General features: G+C 28.1%; 1 protein-coding gene across 1 annotated transcript; it reads left to right on the top strand.

The window, feature by feature from the left end:
- The first annotated feature begins 4,202 nt into the window (after window positions 1-4,202).
- On the top strand, window positions 4,203-14,224 carry LOC111039350 (AP-3 complex subunit delta-1). The gene is made up of 19 exons (XM_022322835.1): window positions 4,203-4,632; window positions 4,718-4,813; window positions 4,873-5,001; window positions 5,064-5,204; window positions 5,266-5,535; window positions 5,604-5,677; window positions 7,846-7,895; window positions 8,135-8,184; window positions 9,435-9,483; window positions 9,543-9,688; window positions 9,745-9,893; window positions 9,955-10,185; window positions 10,241-10,391; window positions 10,450-10,670; window positions 10,743-10,902; window positions 10,962-11,576; window positions 11,703-11,843; window positions 11,908-12,045; window positions 13,822-14,224. Exons 1-19 carry the CDS (start codon window positions 4,537-4,539, stop codon window positions 14,200-14,202), a joined length of 3,288 nt encoding a protein of 1,095 aa, XP_022178527.1. The 5' UTR covers window positions 4,203-4,536; the 3' UTR covers window positions 14,203-14,224.
- Window positions 14,225-17,078: the final 2,854 nt, after the last annotated feature.

Raw genomic sequence — 17,078 nt, 5'->3', positions numbered from 1 at the left:
CGGGCTGTCTCGTATTCTAGCTAGAGAGCCTTAAATATTAATAGCAAAATTTATAGACGATACTAAGATTTTACTTATATTCAACTTTGCTAAGTAAATATTTCTCTAATTCTAGCTATTTAAACTACGTTAGGGTTAACATAACAGTTACATCTATGTTTTATTCTATTTGATAATTATTTGTATTTATTACGGTTAATGTATTCTCTTAAAATTAGCAATATACACATTGTGCTGAGTAGTTAACTGTGTCTAATCGGCAACTCTGAACTCACATGGTGAGCAGTCCACTTTATGTAATATTAATATAGCTGCATATATATTTTATATACAGGATTTGTTTTGGATATAAAATAAAAATGTTACCAGCATAAAGGGCCGGGCCACACATAGAAGTCGAGCCGCAGCGTTTGAACCACGACATGTTGCGGTCGACTTTTCAACCGCGGCAGCTTTCGCTGCTGAATAGCGTAATGTGTGAACGCGTATCAGGCGGTTGCATTTAAAATCAAACAATTTGAATTGTTTGCCCGGCTCGACCACTATGTGTGGCCCGGCCCTAACATCGGAAAAAGTATAAGTCTATAAATAGCTCAACAATCCATAATATTTAAATCATGATTTATACCGCAGAAAAATCTAGATAATGTTAGGTAGTAGGTACTATAATTAATCTCTGATGAACATTCAAGTTCAGTACGGACAATTAAAATCGAAATTGTCTTTTGAAAAATCTTTCGAATTGTTATGTAAAACCACCTTACCGATCTCTGATTTCAAATAGTTGTAACTTTAAAACTATGTCCGACTTCCCCTTCGTATTCAGCAAGCTTATTTAACCTCATAGTACAAAGATTCAAAAAAAACGGGTGTCCAGATAAACAGAATTATGCCACAAGGTCAAACCCACCAGGACAATGCAACATGGTGATAGACTGATAGATAATAATGCTAAAAAAAAGTGCTCTAAGCATATAAACAACCATCAATTAAAGGCTGCGTATTGATACTGATGTACAAAACTTAGTAATTGAACTTACAAATAAGCTACCGCAGGGTGCGGGCGCCTATGAATGTGTTTTATGGAGAAAACCTTTTTTGGATGTGCTCTTTCATCTGTCATTTTGTAAGCAGAGCAACAGTCTTTTGTTCTATGCTCTTCGACGTATTTCACATTCACAGATTTTTAGTTTACGTCAATTTTTGCATGACATTAATCGTAATAAAATTGGTCGTGGTACTTTCGTCATGAGACGAAACTAGCTTAAGAATGTCATGTAGCCATGCAGGTATACAGTAACCGGGTGTGCTGCATGTGTCAAACACACAGGCGCGGACCTCAACAATTCAACATAATGAATACAAATTGAAAAATATTTAAAAAGAAAGAAAATGTCAATAATTTTTTTAATACGGTCATACGGATTGAATGATTGATCGATTTTGTTTTGAATTCGTACACATTATCGTATATCAATACTTCTTTTGTGGCCTGCTATAACCGAAATTAAAAATAGTTTGGTTGCAATTGATTAACGCCACCAAACGCAAAATGAATAATAATTAATACTATAGTAAAATGAAATGCAAAAATGTGATTATTTATCTAATTATCTTGATTGCAATTTATAGCAGCATGCATTTTTAAATTTTCAAATTCAAAGAATCACCGATTTTAACGTACAATTTCTTTATACCGACTGAAAGATCTGGCACGTTGATTGCCACGGTTGTTTGTCAGCATGGCACCCGTCAAAAATACGTCCAATCGATACCGCTGACCCGACGATATTATATTACACAAGTCGTAAACCATTAAGTATTGTATTACTTTTGATAGGAATCACTCTGAAGAAAACATGTAAAGACAGTAAAATAGTCTAAGTATATGAGGAAAATCGAATAATTATTGTGAAATATGTAAAAACATGTAGGTATTTTGGTATTTATGATAAAATATGTGTAATCAAATAGGTATTATAGGTACTATAGGTCATTTAATCAAAAATCTTGTGAAACTGATTTATCACTTGCCGAAATTAGTTTATCATGTCATAGTGAAAATATGTATTTACTTAATATAAATCCGAACCCTATACTTATTATTTATTTCTGTTCTATTTTTTTCCAAGTTTCTACAGTTGACTGATAATATTATGTAGTGTGTTCGTTTTTATTTTTTTGTTTGATAATTATTTATATTAAAAATTAATTTAAAAAAGGCTAAAAGTAATTCTATTAATTTATTTGGAAATACTTAGGTATATGTTTTAATTGGTAAACCTTATTTTGTATGAGTAAAAACTTGAAATTCCAAAGTCGGTAACTAGGTATAAGTACTTATGTTTTAAAACTTAAAAAAATTAAGTGTAAAATTAGTTAATTCTTTGCATTCAACAAAAATAAAATATTTGTTACTGTTCATTCAATAAAAATAATTTAGTATTATATAAATACTATATTTTGAACTAATATTGATTATTACCATTATTACCTACTAAAATGTTTCTATTTCCAGGAGGGAGGTTATTAATAATAATTTTATTTACACACAAATTAATGTAGTTACGGCACTGGCACACTGCATGTATAGGTACAACTAATGAATAATGGTCAATACCTACTTAAACATTATTATAAATATTTTCCTTTTGCCTTACATTGGACGATAACTTAAAACCATTTATACTATTGTAACTGTAAGATTTAGGAATTGGCACAATGAAAGTTTTTAAAAAAGAATTTAGTGATATAAAAATCCATGGCTATCATTTTCATTTTGCGTAATATATATCTGGAGGCACATTCAAGATGTGATCCATTAGAACGATACAAAGAAGAGCAGAAACCCCCAGAAAATGGAAGAAGTATAATCAAAAAATTTGCTAGACTAAATCAGTTTAAAATTAGCCCACATTATCTCAATAATGAACCATGTAAATTACATATTCCAAATATTTCAGTGCGATATATTTGAGACCGTTATTAGCAAATTTCTAGGAAGACATAACTGAGAGAAGAAATAAAATATGCAAATCATTTAATAATTAATAATAGAAGTGTAAAACAAAATAACGACGAAAAATTATTATTTTAACATACCATATAAATCATACATTATATTATTCATAAATTATAAATAATGTCAATAGTTGACTGTTTTTATATGATGTTTTGACATTCTAGTACCTACCATTGAAATATATTGATGAAAAAGCCCAAAAAAGAATGTTAAAAATTCCAATTTTTCTGAATTGTCTTGGCGGGGTTCGGGGGTGGGAGTTGAAATTCTAAACACTTTTATTAGACACCTGTGAGCCCCGGGCCCCACAACACTTAGTGCCGGCATTAAGACTACCTAGCTTAGAACATATTCTGAGCTTACGTCATAGTATCATGTTATGTTCTATGATAACAATTAGTTTTTAACGTTTTTTAATTTTTTAAATATAATATTTCATTTGTTTATAATTTTTGAATATTTATTTGTTACCTCAAAGATAAAATAAAAAAGGGGGGGAGAGCCTAGGCGAATTAGTGCCATTTTTTTTCAGTACCTCCCCAACCAAAAACCTCACGCTTCGCTACTGCTAATTACCAACGTCCTAACCATACGTACCTAGAGAGCCTATTAATAAATTATTATTAAGGCCCTTTATAGGCACCTATCGGATACGGACCATAGAGTAACGTCTTAGTGTCTTACTATTACTAGAGTGTAGACTGTAGAGCATTACCATAAATATTTATATTATTATTTAAAGTTTAAAATAAATATCTGGGAGTACCTATTATTATATACAGATTATAATGTGATTCGGAACTTGATAGTTGATTACGAGATATCTTATTCGTGGTCCGTGACCCGTCACCCGTGTGACTGTACATGCCCCGTGACGTATCCATAGATAACAATTTATATAATATACATCAGCTGTATATACCTACATTATCTATGAACGTATCACGACGCATCGATATTTTCTCACTTCAAAAATCAAAATACTCATCTTCCAACACTCAACACAAAATTAATTGTATGCCACAGCTACGAATTAGGGGTGGATATGCTTAAACCCCAGCTGTAGGTTAACACAACCGAGACGGCGTGGCACAATTTTTTCCATCCATCATAATAATATCATTATCTCTTGACATGGTGATAACCCCACCGCATTAGTATTTACAATTTTACAAGAGTATATTACTGATTAGTGATTACTGTTGTATTCCGGTCAATCCACGTATCTAAAGGTGCCCACTCGGGGCATTAAACGCTAGATAATAATAATAAATAACAATTATGCAACTTGAATCGTGATGGGTAGGTTCCGAATCTTGCGGGTTCGTTAATGTCTTACGAAGTTGCGAACAATTACGATGTTAGTTCGTTACTGTAACATATTGTCATCGGTTTTTGCACTCGGCAATAGCTGCAAATAAATTATAAGCAAATTATAACAATAGATGTTCTATTTTTCTTATTAAGACACATTACTTGTATAGAGTGTTCTTATTATTTATTTTTTTATAATAATGGCTTTAAAAAAAGTTAGAGGCAACATTGAACGGATGTTTGACAAGAATTTGACCGATCTTGTACGTGGTATCCGCAATAGCAAAGAAAATGAGGTATGTAAACTAAATTTAAAAAATAATCTGTTAACTTTAAAATTTTGGTTAACTAATCTGTTAATTTATTAATTTTTTGTGGCAGGCTAAATACATTGCACAATGTATGGAAGAAATTAAACAGGAATTAAGGCAAGAGAATATAGCAGTTAAAGCAACAGCTGTGGCCAAACTCACATATGTAATAATTTAGTTCAAATAAAATAAGATCAAATTAATATTTTTATTACTTTATTTCAGTTACAAATGTTGGGCTACGATATTAGTTGGGCAGGATTTAACATTATTGAAGTTATGAGCTCTTCAAAATTTACGTACAAAAGGATTGGATACTTAGCTTCATCTCAGAGCTTCCACACAGATACAGATGTATGTCAAAATTATTTATAATTATTAACTATTAACAATTACATGTTTATATATTATTTTAGTTATTGATGTTGACAACCAATATGATACGTAAGGATCTGAATAGCCAAAATCAATATGATGCTGGTGTTGCTCTTTCTGCACTTGCTTGTTTTATTAGTCCAGATTTAGCAAGAGACTTGGCTAATGATATAATGACATTGGTGAGTTATATTTTAATAAATATTTTTAGTGGAAAGTAAAAATATTCTTTTTTTTTTAAAGTTGTCATCAACAAAACCATATTTAAGAAAAAAGGCTGTGCTGATGATGTATAAAGTATTTCTTCGATTTCCGGAAGCATTAAGACCAGCATTTCCACGTTTAAAGGATAAACTAGAAGACATGGATTGTGGCGTTCAATCAGCTGCTGTTAATGTAGTCTGTGAATTAGCCAGAAAAAATCCAAAAAATTACTTGAGTTTAGCTCCTGTATTTTTTAAATTAATGACATCGTCTACCAATAATTGGATGTTGATTAAGATAATTAAATTGGTAATATTACAAATTTCAAATATTTTAATATATGATTTTTGATTATCATCATTAATTATTTTTCTTAGTTTGGTGCGTTGACCCCACTTGAACCAAGACTTGGAAAAAAACTTATAGAGCCGCTAACTAATTTAATCCACAGGTAAATATATTTCAGCTAATTTATTTGTTGGTATTAATATTGATTTTAAAATATAAAGATAAGCCATCCTATTGTTAATCTAGGAAGTTACTAATTGCTGTCAGCCGCTAGGTTCGTTGTATCCGTTTGTATTGTAAGGTTAACGGGTACAGCAAAACCCTAGTGGCCGACAGCAGTTAGTAGCAAGGTTGGGCAAGTTCACTATTTTTTTTAACTCCTTAAGTTAAATCATTGTAGAATAATGTAACTTAAGTTTAAAGTTAAAAGTTACCTTTATTTTTTTTAACTTGTAAAAGTTACAAGTTAATTAGAAAATAAAATAAATAATATTATACCTACCTACCTTTTTTAAAGCTAACAAATAATATTATAAATTCAATTCTTACAATTTTTAAATAAATGTTTCTAAGAAAATTAGTTACTGTAGGTACTTACATTTATATATTATACTTTAATCAATGATTAAATCCAGTAAAATAATTAAATTATTTGTATGTATTTGTTTACAACTATACTAAATATTATAATAATCAAATTCATTATTATTAATTCGAATATAATTAATTGATTACACAATATATAATATCAAATATTATTCAATTAACAGTAGGAATGCGATATTTAATCAAACCGTTATTGTATTTTACCATTTTAGTAGTAAGAACTTTTTTTTTTGTGGGAACGAGAACCGGAGAGAGAACTGCTGTTAGCATTACTTTCCCTCTGGATTACTTTCTTTCCCCCCAATAGTATTAAGTACCTAGTGAGGTGTATTTGGTATATAATATGAGTATCTAAAGTAAAATAATGCAACCAAAAACTAAGCTTTTCAACTTTAAGTATCATTATAAAACCATGATAATTTACCAAACATTTTAAAACACAATACTTTCAAGTTTCAGTCCATGATCTCTATCCATTCTAAATACTATACTATTACGGGTTTAAATTATTTACATAGACGAGCCAAGTTATTGCTGTAATTCTATGAATGAATAAAAGTATAATAATAACTAATAATATTATTGGTGTTTAGATATGTAATGACTAATGAGTCTACTGACATAACAAATGTGGATAGAATACTGAGTAAATTGTTATATTTTTCTTTTATTAATGATGCAGTTACCCCTATAACATTTCCGTCTATAATATAGTTACATAATATTTTCTACGAATATGCAATATAATAACTATCATTATAAATTATTATGTGATAATTAATATATTTAATATTTTAGTTTTTTTTATATAATTAGTCTATGGTTTGGGAAAAAAATTAACTTCACTAACTAGTAAGTTACTGAATAACATGGGAACAAATGTAACTCGTCAATTAACTTAATTAAAAGTAACTTAACATTTTAACCTATCTTTAACTTATTTCCTCGTTAATGCCCAGCCTTGATTAGTAGCTTCCAATATTAACAATATGATGGCCCGTCAGTATATATTAAAATCAATTAACTATTATTTACTGTTGTTTAAGTATGTTTAACCTTTCTTATTGATTCTTAAATTAAATAACTTATATTATTTTTCCAAAAATATTTTAAGCAAATGAACGTGAAATATATATATTAAGGGTTATTTTTTGTAGGATTAGGTCTGATAATATATTTACTAAAAGCAATTCAGTTTTATCAAAAAGTTCTGTTAATGGACAAAATAAATTGAGGGATATTTCTCACTTTTGGAGATGGTATGTTTGAGGGTTGTAAAAATATAAATATGCTTTTTAAATTTAGATAAGTATCCAGTATTGATTGCATTCTAGAATAATTATGGACATAACTATATTTTTTAATTGCCCTACCATTAATAAATAACCAGTAAGTCTTAAATTATAAATACCTATGTAATTATTATTATTGAAGTTTCCTTCCATATTTCCGATATATGTTTTTAGGATACCTATTTACCAGTTGCCAATTTCCAATGCTAAAATTTAATCTTGCTTGAAAACAATTATTATAGAAGTATACTTATTTCATTTATTGTTTTTTTATATTATAATGTTTAGATATAAATCCAAATAAGTCTTATTAAATATTATATTAGTTAATAGTTTTAAAATTGTAAAATTTATATTCCCTAAAATAATGCTGTTAATATATTGACCTGATGTTAAGTATAAAAATAATAAATTTTGGTTTGTTTCTTTACAGTACTTCTGCCATGTCTTTATTATATGAATGCATTAATACTGTGATTGCTGGTAAGTACCCTTATATTAAATTTACCTTTTTTACATGATAAACATTATGTTAATTAAAATTAATTATTTAAAACTACAAAATATTCATATTAGTGACTAGTGAGTATTCACTATAATACTCTGTTATAGTAACTTTTTTCATATTATGTTAAATTTATTTAATTCTAATTTTTCTTAATTTAAATAATTAAATATTTTTGTATGCCATTTAATTTTTATTACTATGTTAATTTTTATAGTACTCATCTCAATTTCGTCCGGTATGCCAAATCATAGTGCTTCCATTCAAGTAATACATTTTTAAATATTATATTGTAATTTAATTCTTTAATATATTTAAGCTTATCAATAAATAGTTATTGTATTGTATAATTATATTTATATCAGATCAGATGATTCACCTAGTTTCTGTTTTCCTGTAATAGTGCATTTATTTTATTTATTTATTCAGAGTTTAGAATTATTAATTATACTAAAAAACAATTTTTTCAAATACTTAGATTTCTTATGCCATTTAATGTGTGCCTTGTAGTGATATCAACTTCTTTTTTCAAATGGGAACCACCTGTTTTAACTGTTAAAAGTTGAATAGAGTATTTTTATTAAGTGTTGATGTATACATAAATAAAAATAAATATTTGAATGGCAATTTTCTTAGTTATTAAACTTAATAGATACTAAAAAAATTAGTCCATGCTAATAGGTTTAGAAGTAAGGGTCTAATTTTAATCATTTTTATATTGAATTATTAATCATGAACATTCTAAATTTTGTAAAATTGTTTCACTATCATAAGAATTTATTGGACTGAATACTCAATCTATTTTATGGAATATGTAAAACCATTATTGAGGTGTGTCCTTAGTACATAAAGTTTAATAACTCAGAAACTATTAAATTCAATTTTAATTATTTATATACATAATTTCATAAACTTTTTCAAAATATTAATCTGCTTTTGAAAATGTACTATATAAAGTCCTCATTTGAAAAAAAAAGGTTTGGATCATTTCAGGATTATATATCATAAAAAGGTATTAGGTAATAATACGGTCATTAAATATACTTATTAATCAGAATTTGGATAGATACATTGTTAAGATTAAAAGAAAGGTGGACATGCTTGTTAAAAAACCTTATATAACAAACATCAACATTTAAAAATTATTTATTCTAAATTTAAGAGGATTATTAATCATATATATTTTTCACATTTTAGATATTTAAAGTAAGTTAAATATTTAAAAATGTTCACTCTTTCTGTAAATATTGTAATATACTAAATAGTATTTTAAAGTGATATACAGAATATTCAAATAATTTTCATCATATTGATTATATTTTATTACTTAACTATTTATTTTATTCATTATGTAATTTGTTTTAAGAAGAAAAAATGAAATGTAGGAAATGAAATTTTTTTTATTCATGGAGAAAGATTGTTATGATATAAATATCCAACTTAAAGTGTCTACGAATATATTATAATAAAATATGAAAATAAAATAACTAATATACATATTCTAAATTTTGTTTCAGTTATGTGTCCAAAAATTAAGAATATTAATTGAGGATTCCGACCAGAACTGTAAGTATACCATAGTTTAATTTAATTTTGTCTTACTTTATACTAAATATATGTTTTAGTGAAGTACTTGGGTTTACTAGCTATGTCTAAAATATTAAAAACACACCCTAAGTCAGTTCAAGCTCATAAAGATTTGATTATGATCTGCTTGGATGACAAAGATGAATCAATCAGACTTAGAGCATTAGATCTTCTTTATGGAATGGTGAATTTATAAAAATTATTTTTGTAAACTTTTAAATTATTATTATTTAATTTCAGGTCTCAAAAAAAAATTTGATGGAAATCGTGAAAAAACTTATGGTTCATATGGATAAAGCAGAAGGCACAGTTTATCGAGATGAGTTGCTTGTCAAAATAATTGACATATGTTCACAAGATAACTATCATTTTATTACAAGTTTTGAATGGTCTGACATTTATCATTGTGTTATTCAAGCAATAAAAGCTAAATTAATTTCCTAATTCCAGGTATGTCAGTGTCTTAGTAGAATTAGCTCGAGTAGAAGGAATGAAACATGGTCCCTTATTAGCCCATCAAATGTTGGATGTTGCTGTCAGAGTTAAAGCTATAAGGCCATTTGCTGTTGGACAAATGTCTCTACTTCTTAACAATGCTCATATGTTTATGCAACCCTCTGGTGGTTCGAATATGGCTAATGTACTTTATGCTGCAGCTTGGATATGCGGAGAATATGCCAAGTAATTAGTTTTCTTTCTAAACCCGTTTAGATTTTATAAGTTATTGTTGTTGCAGTGAACTAGAAAAACCTGAAGAAACTCTTTTCTCCATGTTAACTGGCAAAGTACATTCACTACCCGGTCATATTCAGGCTGCCTATGTGCAAAACATAATGAAAGTATTATCTGTAATATTGTCTAAAGGAGACATTCAACAATCAATTAAGGTATAATTCTTGTTTAATAAAAAAATCAAATAAAAAATTAACAAATCTTTTGGTTTAGGTGTGCAAACGAGTATCAGATAAATTGGCACAATATGTATCTAGTGGAGATCTAGAAGTTCAAGAACGTGCAAGTGCAGCCTTACAGTTAATTAGTTACATTCATAGAGAATTAGAAAATGGGGATACTGATGATATATGCACACAAGTAGCATATTTATTTAATGGAGAATTGAACCCAGTTGCACCTAAAGCCCAGCGCAAAGTGCAAGTACCAGAAGGGTGTGTTTTTATTTAATTATTTTATAATACATTATAATTAACCATTAGCTAAACGAATATTTAAAACTGTAGGTTGGATTTGGATCAATGGATCAATGAGCCATTGCAGAGTTCTTCCGAAAGTGATGATGACAATCAGTCTGATGACCATTCTAATTTTTTTAATTTGGGTGGTTTTGATAAGAAAGAAGAAGAAGAAAACATTGCAAGTACAGTAGATCAAGTAGAAAAGGTAATTCTTTTAAAATTTATAATATTTCTGTAATTAAAAAATATTAAATAACATTTTAGAACAGAAAAGCTCGACTTCAAGAACAAGAAAATAATCCCAATTATTTGAAATTAAACTCAAGTAATGACCAAACCTGTGACATTCCTATCACGTCCATAGATTTACCTACCTCATTAAACGTATCTGGTTTTACATCGTCTGACAAATACATTAAAGCAAAAAAGGAAAAAAAAGATAAAAAAAAATCTAAAAAAAAGAAAAAAGAATTTAACCATTTTGAAGAAGAAGATGAAGAACTTGCAATTGAAATGATAGTTAATCGTGATATAGGAGAAATGCCAGATGGTGCAGAAGATTCTGATGGTGCCATTGATGTGCAAAAAGACATCAATGATCCACATACTGCACTAGATATTGACTTAGATGTTCCTGAAATTAAACGTCCACCACCAATTGAAGAAAAGAAACATAAAAAAAAGAAGAAGGAAAAAGAAAAGAAAAAGAAGAGCGAAAAATCTAAAAAGTTGAAAAAATTAGATAAAAGTGATCAACAGTTGATTGAAATTAAACAAGGTTATGAAGAAGCATTGGGGATTTGCACACCGTCCAAAGAAATTGTTCAAGCCGAAGATTTATCGTTCAGTAAATTAGCAATGGACAAATATATACTTTTGGTGAGTATTTATTAACATCAAAAATAAATTAAATTTGACAGTTTTATTACAATAAGCTTTGTAAAAAGTAGTTGGTGTTAATATTATCATGGATTAATTTTAATTTTTTAACTTTGAATTCTTTAGGAGTACAAAATTGATCCAAAAAATGAATTAAGTAACTCAGCAACTGTATTCTTCCGTCTTACAAATGTCGGTGATAATTGTTTGATTAAAAACATTGAAATTGATGTGACTAATTCCACTGCCATCCAATTTTTAGATGAAGTAAATATATCCCTTTAATCTGAATAATAATTAATAACTATTGTAAATTTATTTTATAATTTAGAAAAATGAACCTTTATCTTGGTATAAACTCAGTAATAGCATACAGTGTGGTTCATTAACTGAATTTGACTTGTCTCTTCAAGTAGAAAACGTAGCTATTCCAAATACTCTTCGAGGGACACTGACATATATGGCACAAGTATGTAACTAGTTTTTTTATTACTTTTATAGTTTATGGATTAAAGATATTTTAAGTAAAAACATAATGAAATGGTTTTTGGTTTTTATGATCTTTGAATATGAAAAGTATGTTAAGTTAATTCTTAGCTATATTTCTAATTAATTAATTTTGACTTTGACTAATTGAATATAGTTCTCGGTTTACTTGAGAAAGAGATCACTTGAAATGAACTACATTAGAGTACAAATTACCCAACTTTCTCGTGAGTGATGAATTTGTTCTTTAAATGTTGAATATTAAATATTGCTATTAAATCAGATAGATTTACAGAAGTTAATAGATCACCAAGTATAGATTCCATTACTTTGTCATCAGCATAGTTGGAAAAAAAGATTCTTTTATACTGTAGAGTTGTATGTTAAAAATTATACAGTATTGTTGAATAGAAATTAACATGTTTACGGCCACATATCTTGTATAATAATGTGACATGGGTGTGTTTCTGCTTAGACATGGTCAATATGTATTTAATTTGGAATTTATAGACTGGTTTATTTTACCAAATGTTATGATTCTTTATTTTATTTTAAGTGATTTTTGAGGTATTGATTTTTATTGTTGGTTTAAATTTTGGCCATCGGATACTATTAGTATCAACTATCAGTACTTTTTATTCTTATATTATTTTTAATTTTATTTTAATTTACCCATGGTAGTGAACTTGTAAGAAATATATAGTCTATGAGAATAAACATCCTGTCCTGTAGATACAACCAAATTCGATTATTATTTTTTTAATTAACAGAGATTATTATTAAAAAAATTAATATAATAATTATTAATAAAATTTTATTATTATATTATTTTAATTCTACAGATGACATTGAACTTGCTTTTTCAATATTTTAATCTTGAACTTTATAATATGTCTTTAAAAATGAAAACTTAAAAATACAAATCAGAGTTTAAGAAAAAGCTGTAGAAAGTTTTCTTCTTTTAAAACATAACAATTCTATGTAAGCTGAGAGTTTTTCTGTCAAGTAAACATATTTTTAAATATATTACACCGTACCTCCTCCCCTCCCCAGGTAATAGATTAGTGGACAATTTCTATAATTGAGGTGATAACTAAAATAAATAATAGAATTTTAAATTTTAAACAATTTCAGTAAATTGCACCGCGCCCTTTAAGAGGATACTACACCCGTATGTGTTGTCTTTGTCTTACAATTGAACAACAGCAAATACTGTTTTGTGCGGGATAGAACCACTCAGTATACAGTCCTAGTAGAGGCACAAAAAGTTTAGACATTATAGAAGACAATATTTTCTGTATCGTAACTCTTTTATTTGTTTGATGTCATTAATAAGAAAGTTATAATACTTTTAAAAACCTGATATTCTTACGTTTTCCAAACTTAAATAACTTTTGATATATTGGTTTTAACAAAAACAAAAATACTACTACACAGTTAAAATTCTCCTCTATTAATGGTGAAATTTGGATTCTTAGTTATAACTGTAACGTTCTCGGTTCTTTCCTGCTCAAAATAATAATACTTTAAGGAGTTGAAAGGACTTATGTTAATGTAATGTATTGAACTCGTAGCGACCAGCTGGTCATTACTAATTTTTTGTGTCCTTTAATATGATCGATAGCGTGATAATACAATGTTGAGTACCAATGGTTACATGGGGCCTGGGCTCATTTTTCATTTTACGACTAACTTAGTTAACAAGTATTAAAATATAAATTTACAACTGTTAAAGTAATATATATGTGTGTGTTATTAGATGTTTCAAGAAGATAATTTTCACCAAGACAAATTAGACTGGCGATTGGCTGTAGCTGTTTCTGATATGTTTCTTAAAGCTGCACCATCTGTACCATTAGTTGAACTACTATGCAATGGTCAACTAGTCTTCAAATCGTCAGTGATTTTGTCGGGAACTAATTTTAACCAAGTCATTAATTGGTTTTCCACTAAACTTCACCTAGTGTTAGTGGAACGTGTTGGCGAGACTGCTTCACTTTATGGCTCCACCGCATCTAGTGAACAACTATGTCTGTTGGTAAAATCAAATTTAAACAATGTTTCTGTTGAGGCCAAATGTACATCACAAACATTAGTTGATAATTTAATGAATGAAATTAAATCCACTTATAACCTCTAATAATATACTATTCCAATATTCATTATTTGATCAATTATATTACAAAATGACGACATAAAATCATATTTGGTATGCCAGTCATCAGTTAAGGTTGTTTAATAATGGTTTATATAAAAAAAATATGTTTTTATTACTCGTTAAAAATTATTAGTTTGTCTTTATATTGAATTGAATTTATTTTTACTTAGAATGTATTTATATTTTAAATAATTTAAGAATTAATCTTTACAGAGCATATTTATATTTGTATACAAAACAAAATATGTTTTTATATTTTATTATTCAATAATTAAAAATATATCAAATTTCCTACCAAATTGAAATTTGGTCAAATTCTTTAAAATGGTAATTTTACTTGTTTTAAATTATACAAACTTTTATTTATTTTTGAGAATCATTTAATCATTGATTAGTGTGCTAGTAGTCTCCCAAATGTATACAATTGTTTTTTATATAGAGAACGTTATATTTGATTTATATCAGTTTGCAATATAACTATTACCTATCACAAAAAAATTAAGCACATTGCATTGATATACCAGATACATATTTATTTTTAATTCTCATTACTCATTAGTTATTACATTAAAAATTTTTATTATGAATAATCTTTTTTTATGTTTACTTCATACTCGATAATACTTTATAGTCTTCACCAACAATACTAAACATTTTTTAAAAACTATTTAAAAATTTACTTTATATTGCATATTATTATCTAAACATTTTAAATGTATTGGTTTACAAGCATAATTCATATAAGTATGTCACATACTGTATGTGTGATAAAAAAAGATAGCAGCACCATTCTTATCTACTGTCTTTATCCAACAAGCTATCTCGGTTATGTTTATATTGGTATTATGGCTGGTGAGTATTCCAGTTATCATATAATATCTTGTCCGTGGTGCACCGGTGCACGTACCGGGCTCCCTTCTGACCACGAATTAAGATATTTAATCGTGCTCCTGAGTCCTGACGGCTAATATCACGATTTAAGATAGCACAGTAATCGTGGTACTATCTAAGCTAAATAGTAAATATAAGGAAAACCAAGGTGGATATAATATATAGACACAGATATATAGAATAATATTATTCTATATATCTGTGTATATAGATGTGTAAACACTCGTGATTATAAATTTATTGAAATTGTACACTAGTTGTGATTTCCACCGGGAGCGCTGACTACTCGATGAGGGCATTGTGTGTTCATAATTTCGTTAGGGTTCATAATTATTGCTATACGAAATTATGAACACAATTCCCTCATCTAGTAGTCATACGCTATTACGCTAACGCTTGCAAGTTGCAGTGCCATGAAAATATCTGTGAATAACTTAGATGGATTTTGATTAACATAAATCTATCTTTCATACAACAATTATTGATAACTATCTACATCTTTTTGGGAATATTGATTTGTGGAGTAGATAAAGACATGCTGCCTACGGCCTACCTATTGGCTATTTGTGATGTTATAAATACTTATAATTAAGAATTACAATTTATAAATGTATTGTAACCACTGTCATATTAAAAATGTATTAATTAAAGTACCCGATTGTGAATTTATTATTTCCTTAATTCGGTACCTCTGCCTGTCATAATATGTTTATTTTTGTAAAATGGAAATATTGATTCAAATTACTACTTAGTAGTACTACTCTATGAAAATATCTATTATACTTATGTGTATAATAACAGAACCTCTTTTGCAATATTGTTATTTTCTTAAGTCCCTACCTGCACAACCTACTCTTTTTGTACAAACGTGGTTTGAAATTTATTTTTTTCTTATCGTATGGTGGTATTCCTCTTAAAGGACTATCCAAGGAAAAAATAGATAAAAGCTAAATCGTTAGTATTTGGTTTAATTAAAAATTGTCTACCGTTAAAAATATTATCCGTCACTCTGTTCGATCGTTATCGCCGTTTTAAAATGACGCGTGACGTCACTGGTTCCATCGGTCGGCGGCCCGCCTATTTCAATACACGCAAATCCTCGACGCGTCGTTAGTTATTTATTTATAAATTAACTTAAAATACTTGAAATGAAAAATGGATTTCATATTATAAAAGCATAGATATTTTCCTACAATTTGATACCAACATCCTATTGAAATAATAAATATTAAACTATTAAGGATGGAAAACATTTAATTTATCCATTATTTATACATATTTTCGTTTATTAGTAATTTACAAATATTTCACCAGCCGGTCATGTTATATATTAATATTGCACTTACTTAGTAATAGACTTGCACAGCAGTAAAATTATTGATTTTAATTCAGTCCAAAAAGGTATGGGTTCTGGAGATTTGGAAAGAAAGCTTGCGAATCATTAATCGATAAATTAATTGAAGAAGAAAATTGTAATATTGAACTATTTCTAACGGATCGACATAGAGGTATTCGATATTTTTTACGTACAAAATATCCTCAAATTGAACATGAATTTGATGTATGGCATTTGTCTAAGAGTTTGTCGAAAAGATTGAAAGGACTTGACAAAAAATATCCAGATGCATATTTATGGAAAACGAGCATAAATAACCATTTATGGTGGTCCTCTCAAACTTGTAATGGTGACGGATCATTACTTGTTGAAAAATTCACCTCAGTTCTTAACCACATTAGTAATATACACGAATGGGAAGATAATGGCAGAACAATAAAATATGAACACGAAAAGTTAAACGACGAAGACTTAAAAAACAAGCTTTGGATACATCCTATAGTGAGTCTTACTTTGCGTTGAAAAAAATTATTATTTTTGTTTTTTAACTACCCATGACGTCAACAGGAGTGACTTCTAAAAGTAATTTCAACGACATTGACGTCTGCATCGCCGACTCTCACAAGCCCCC

The sequence above is a fragment of the Myzus persicae genome, unplaced genomic scaffold (assembly GCF_001856785.1).
Source record: "Myzus persicae strain clone G006 unplaced genomic scaffold, MPER_G0061.0, whole genome shotgun sequence".
NCBI classification, from domain to species: Eukaryota; Metazoa; Arthropoda; class Insecta; order Hemiptera; family Aphididae; genus Myzus; species Myzus persicae.
This window is presented reverse-complemented; position numbering and strand designations above follow the sequence as displayed.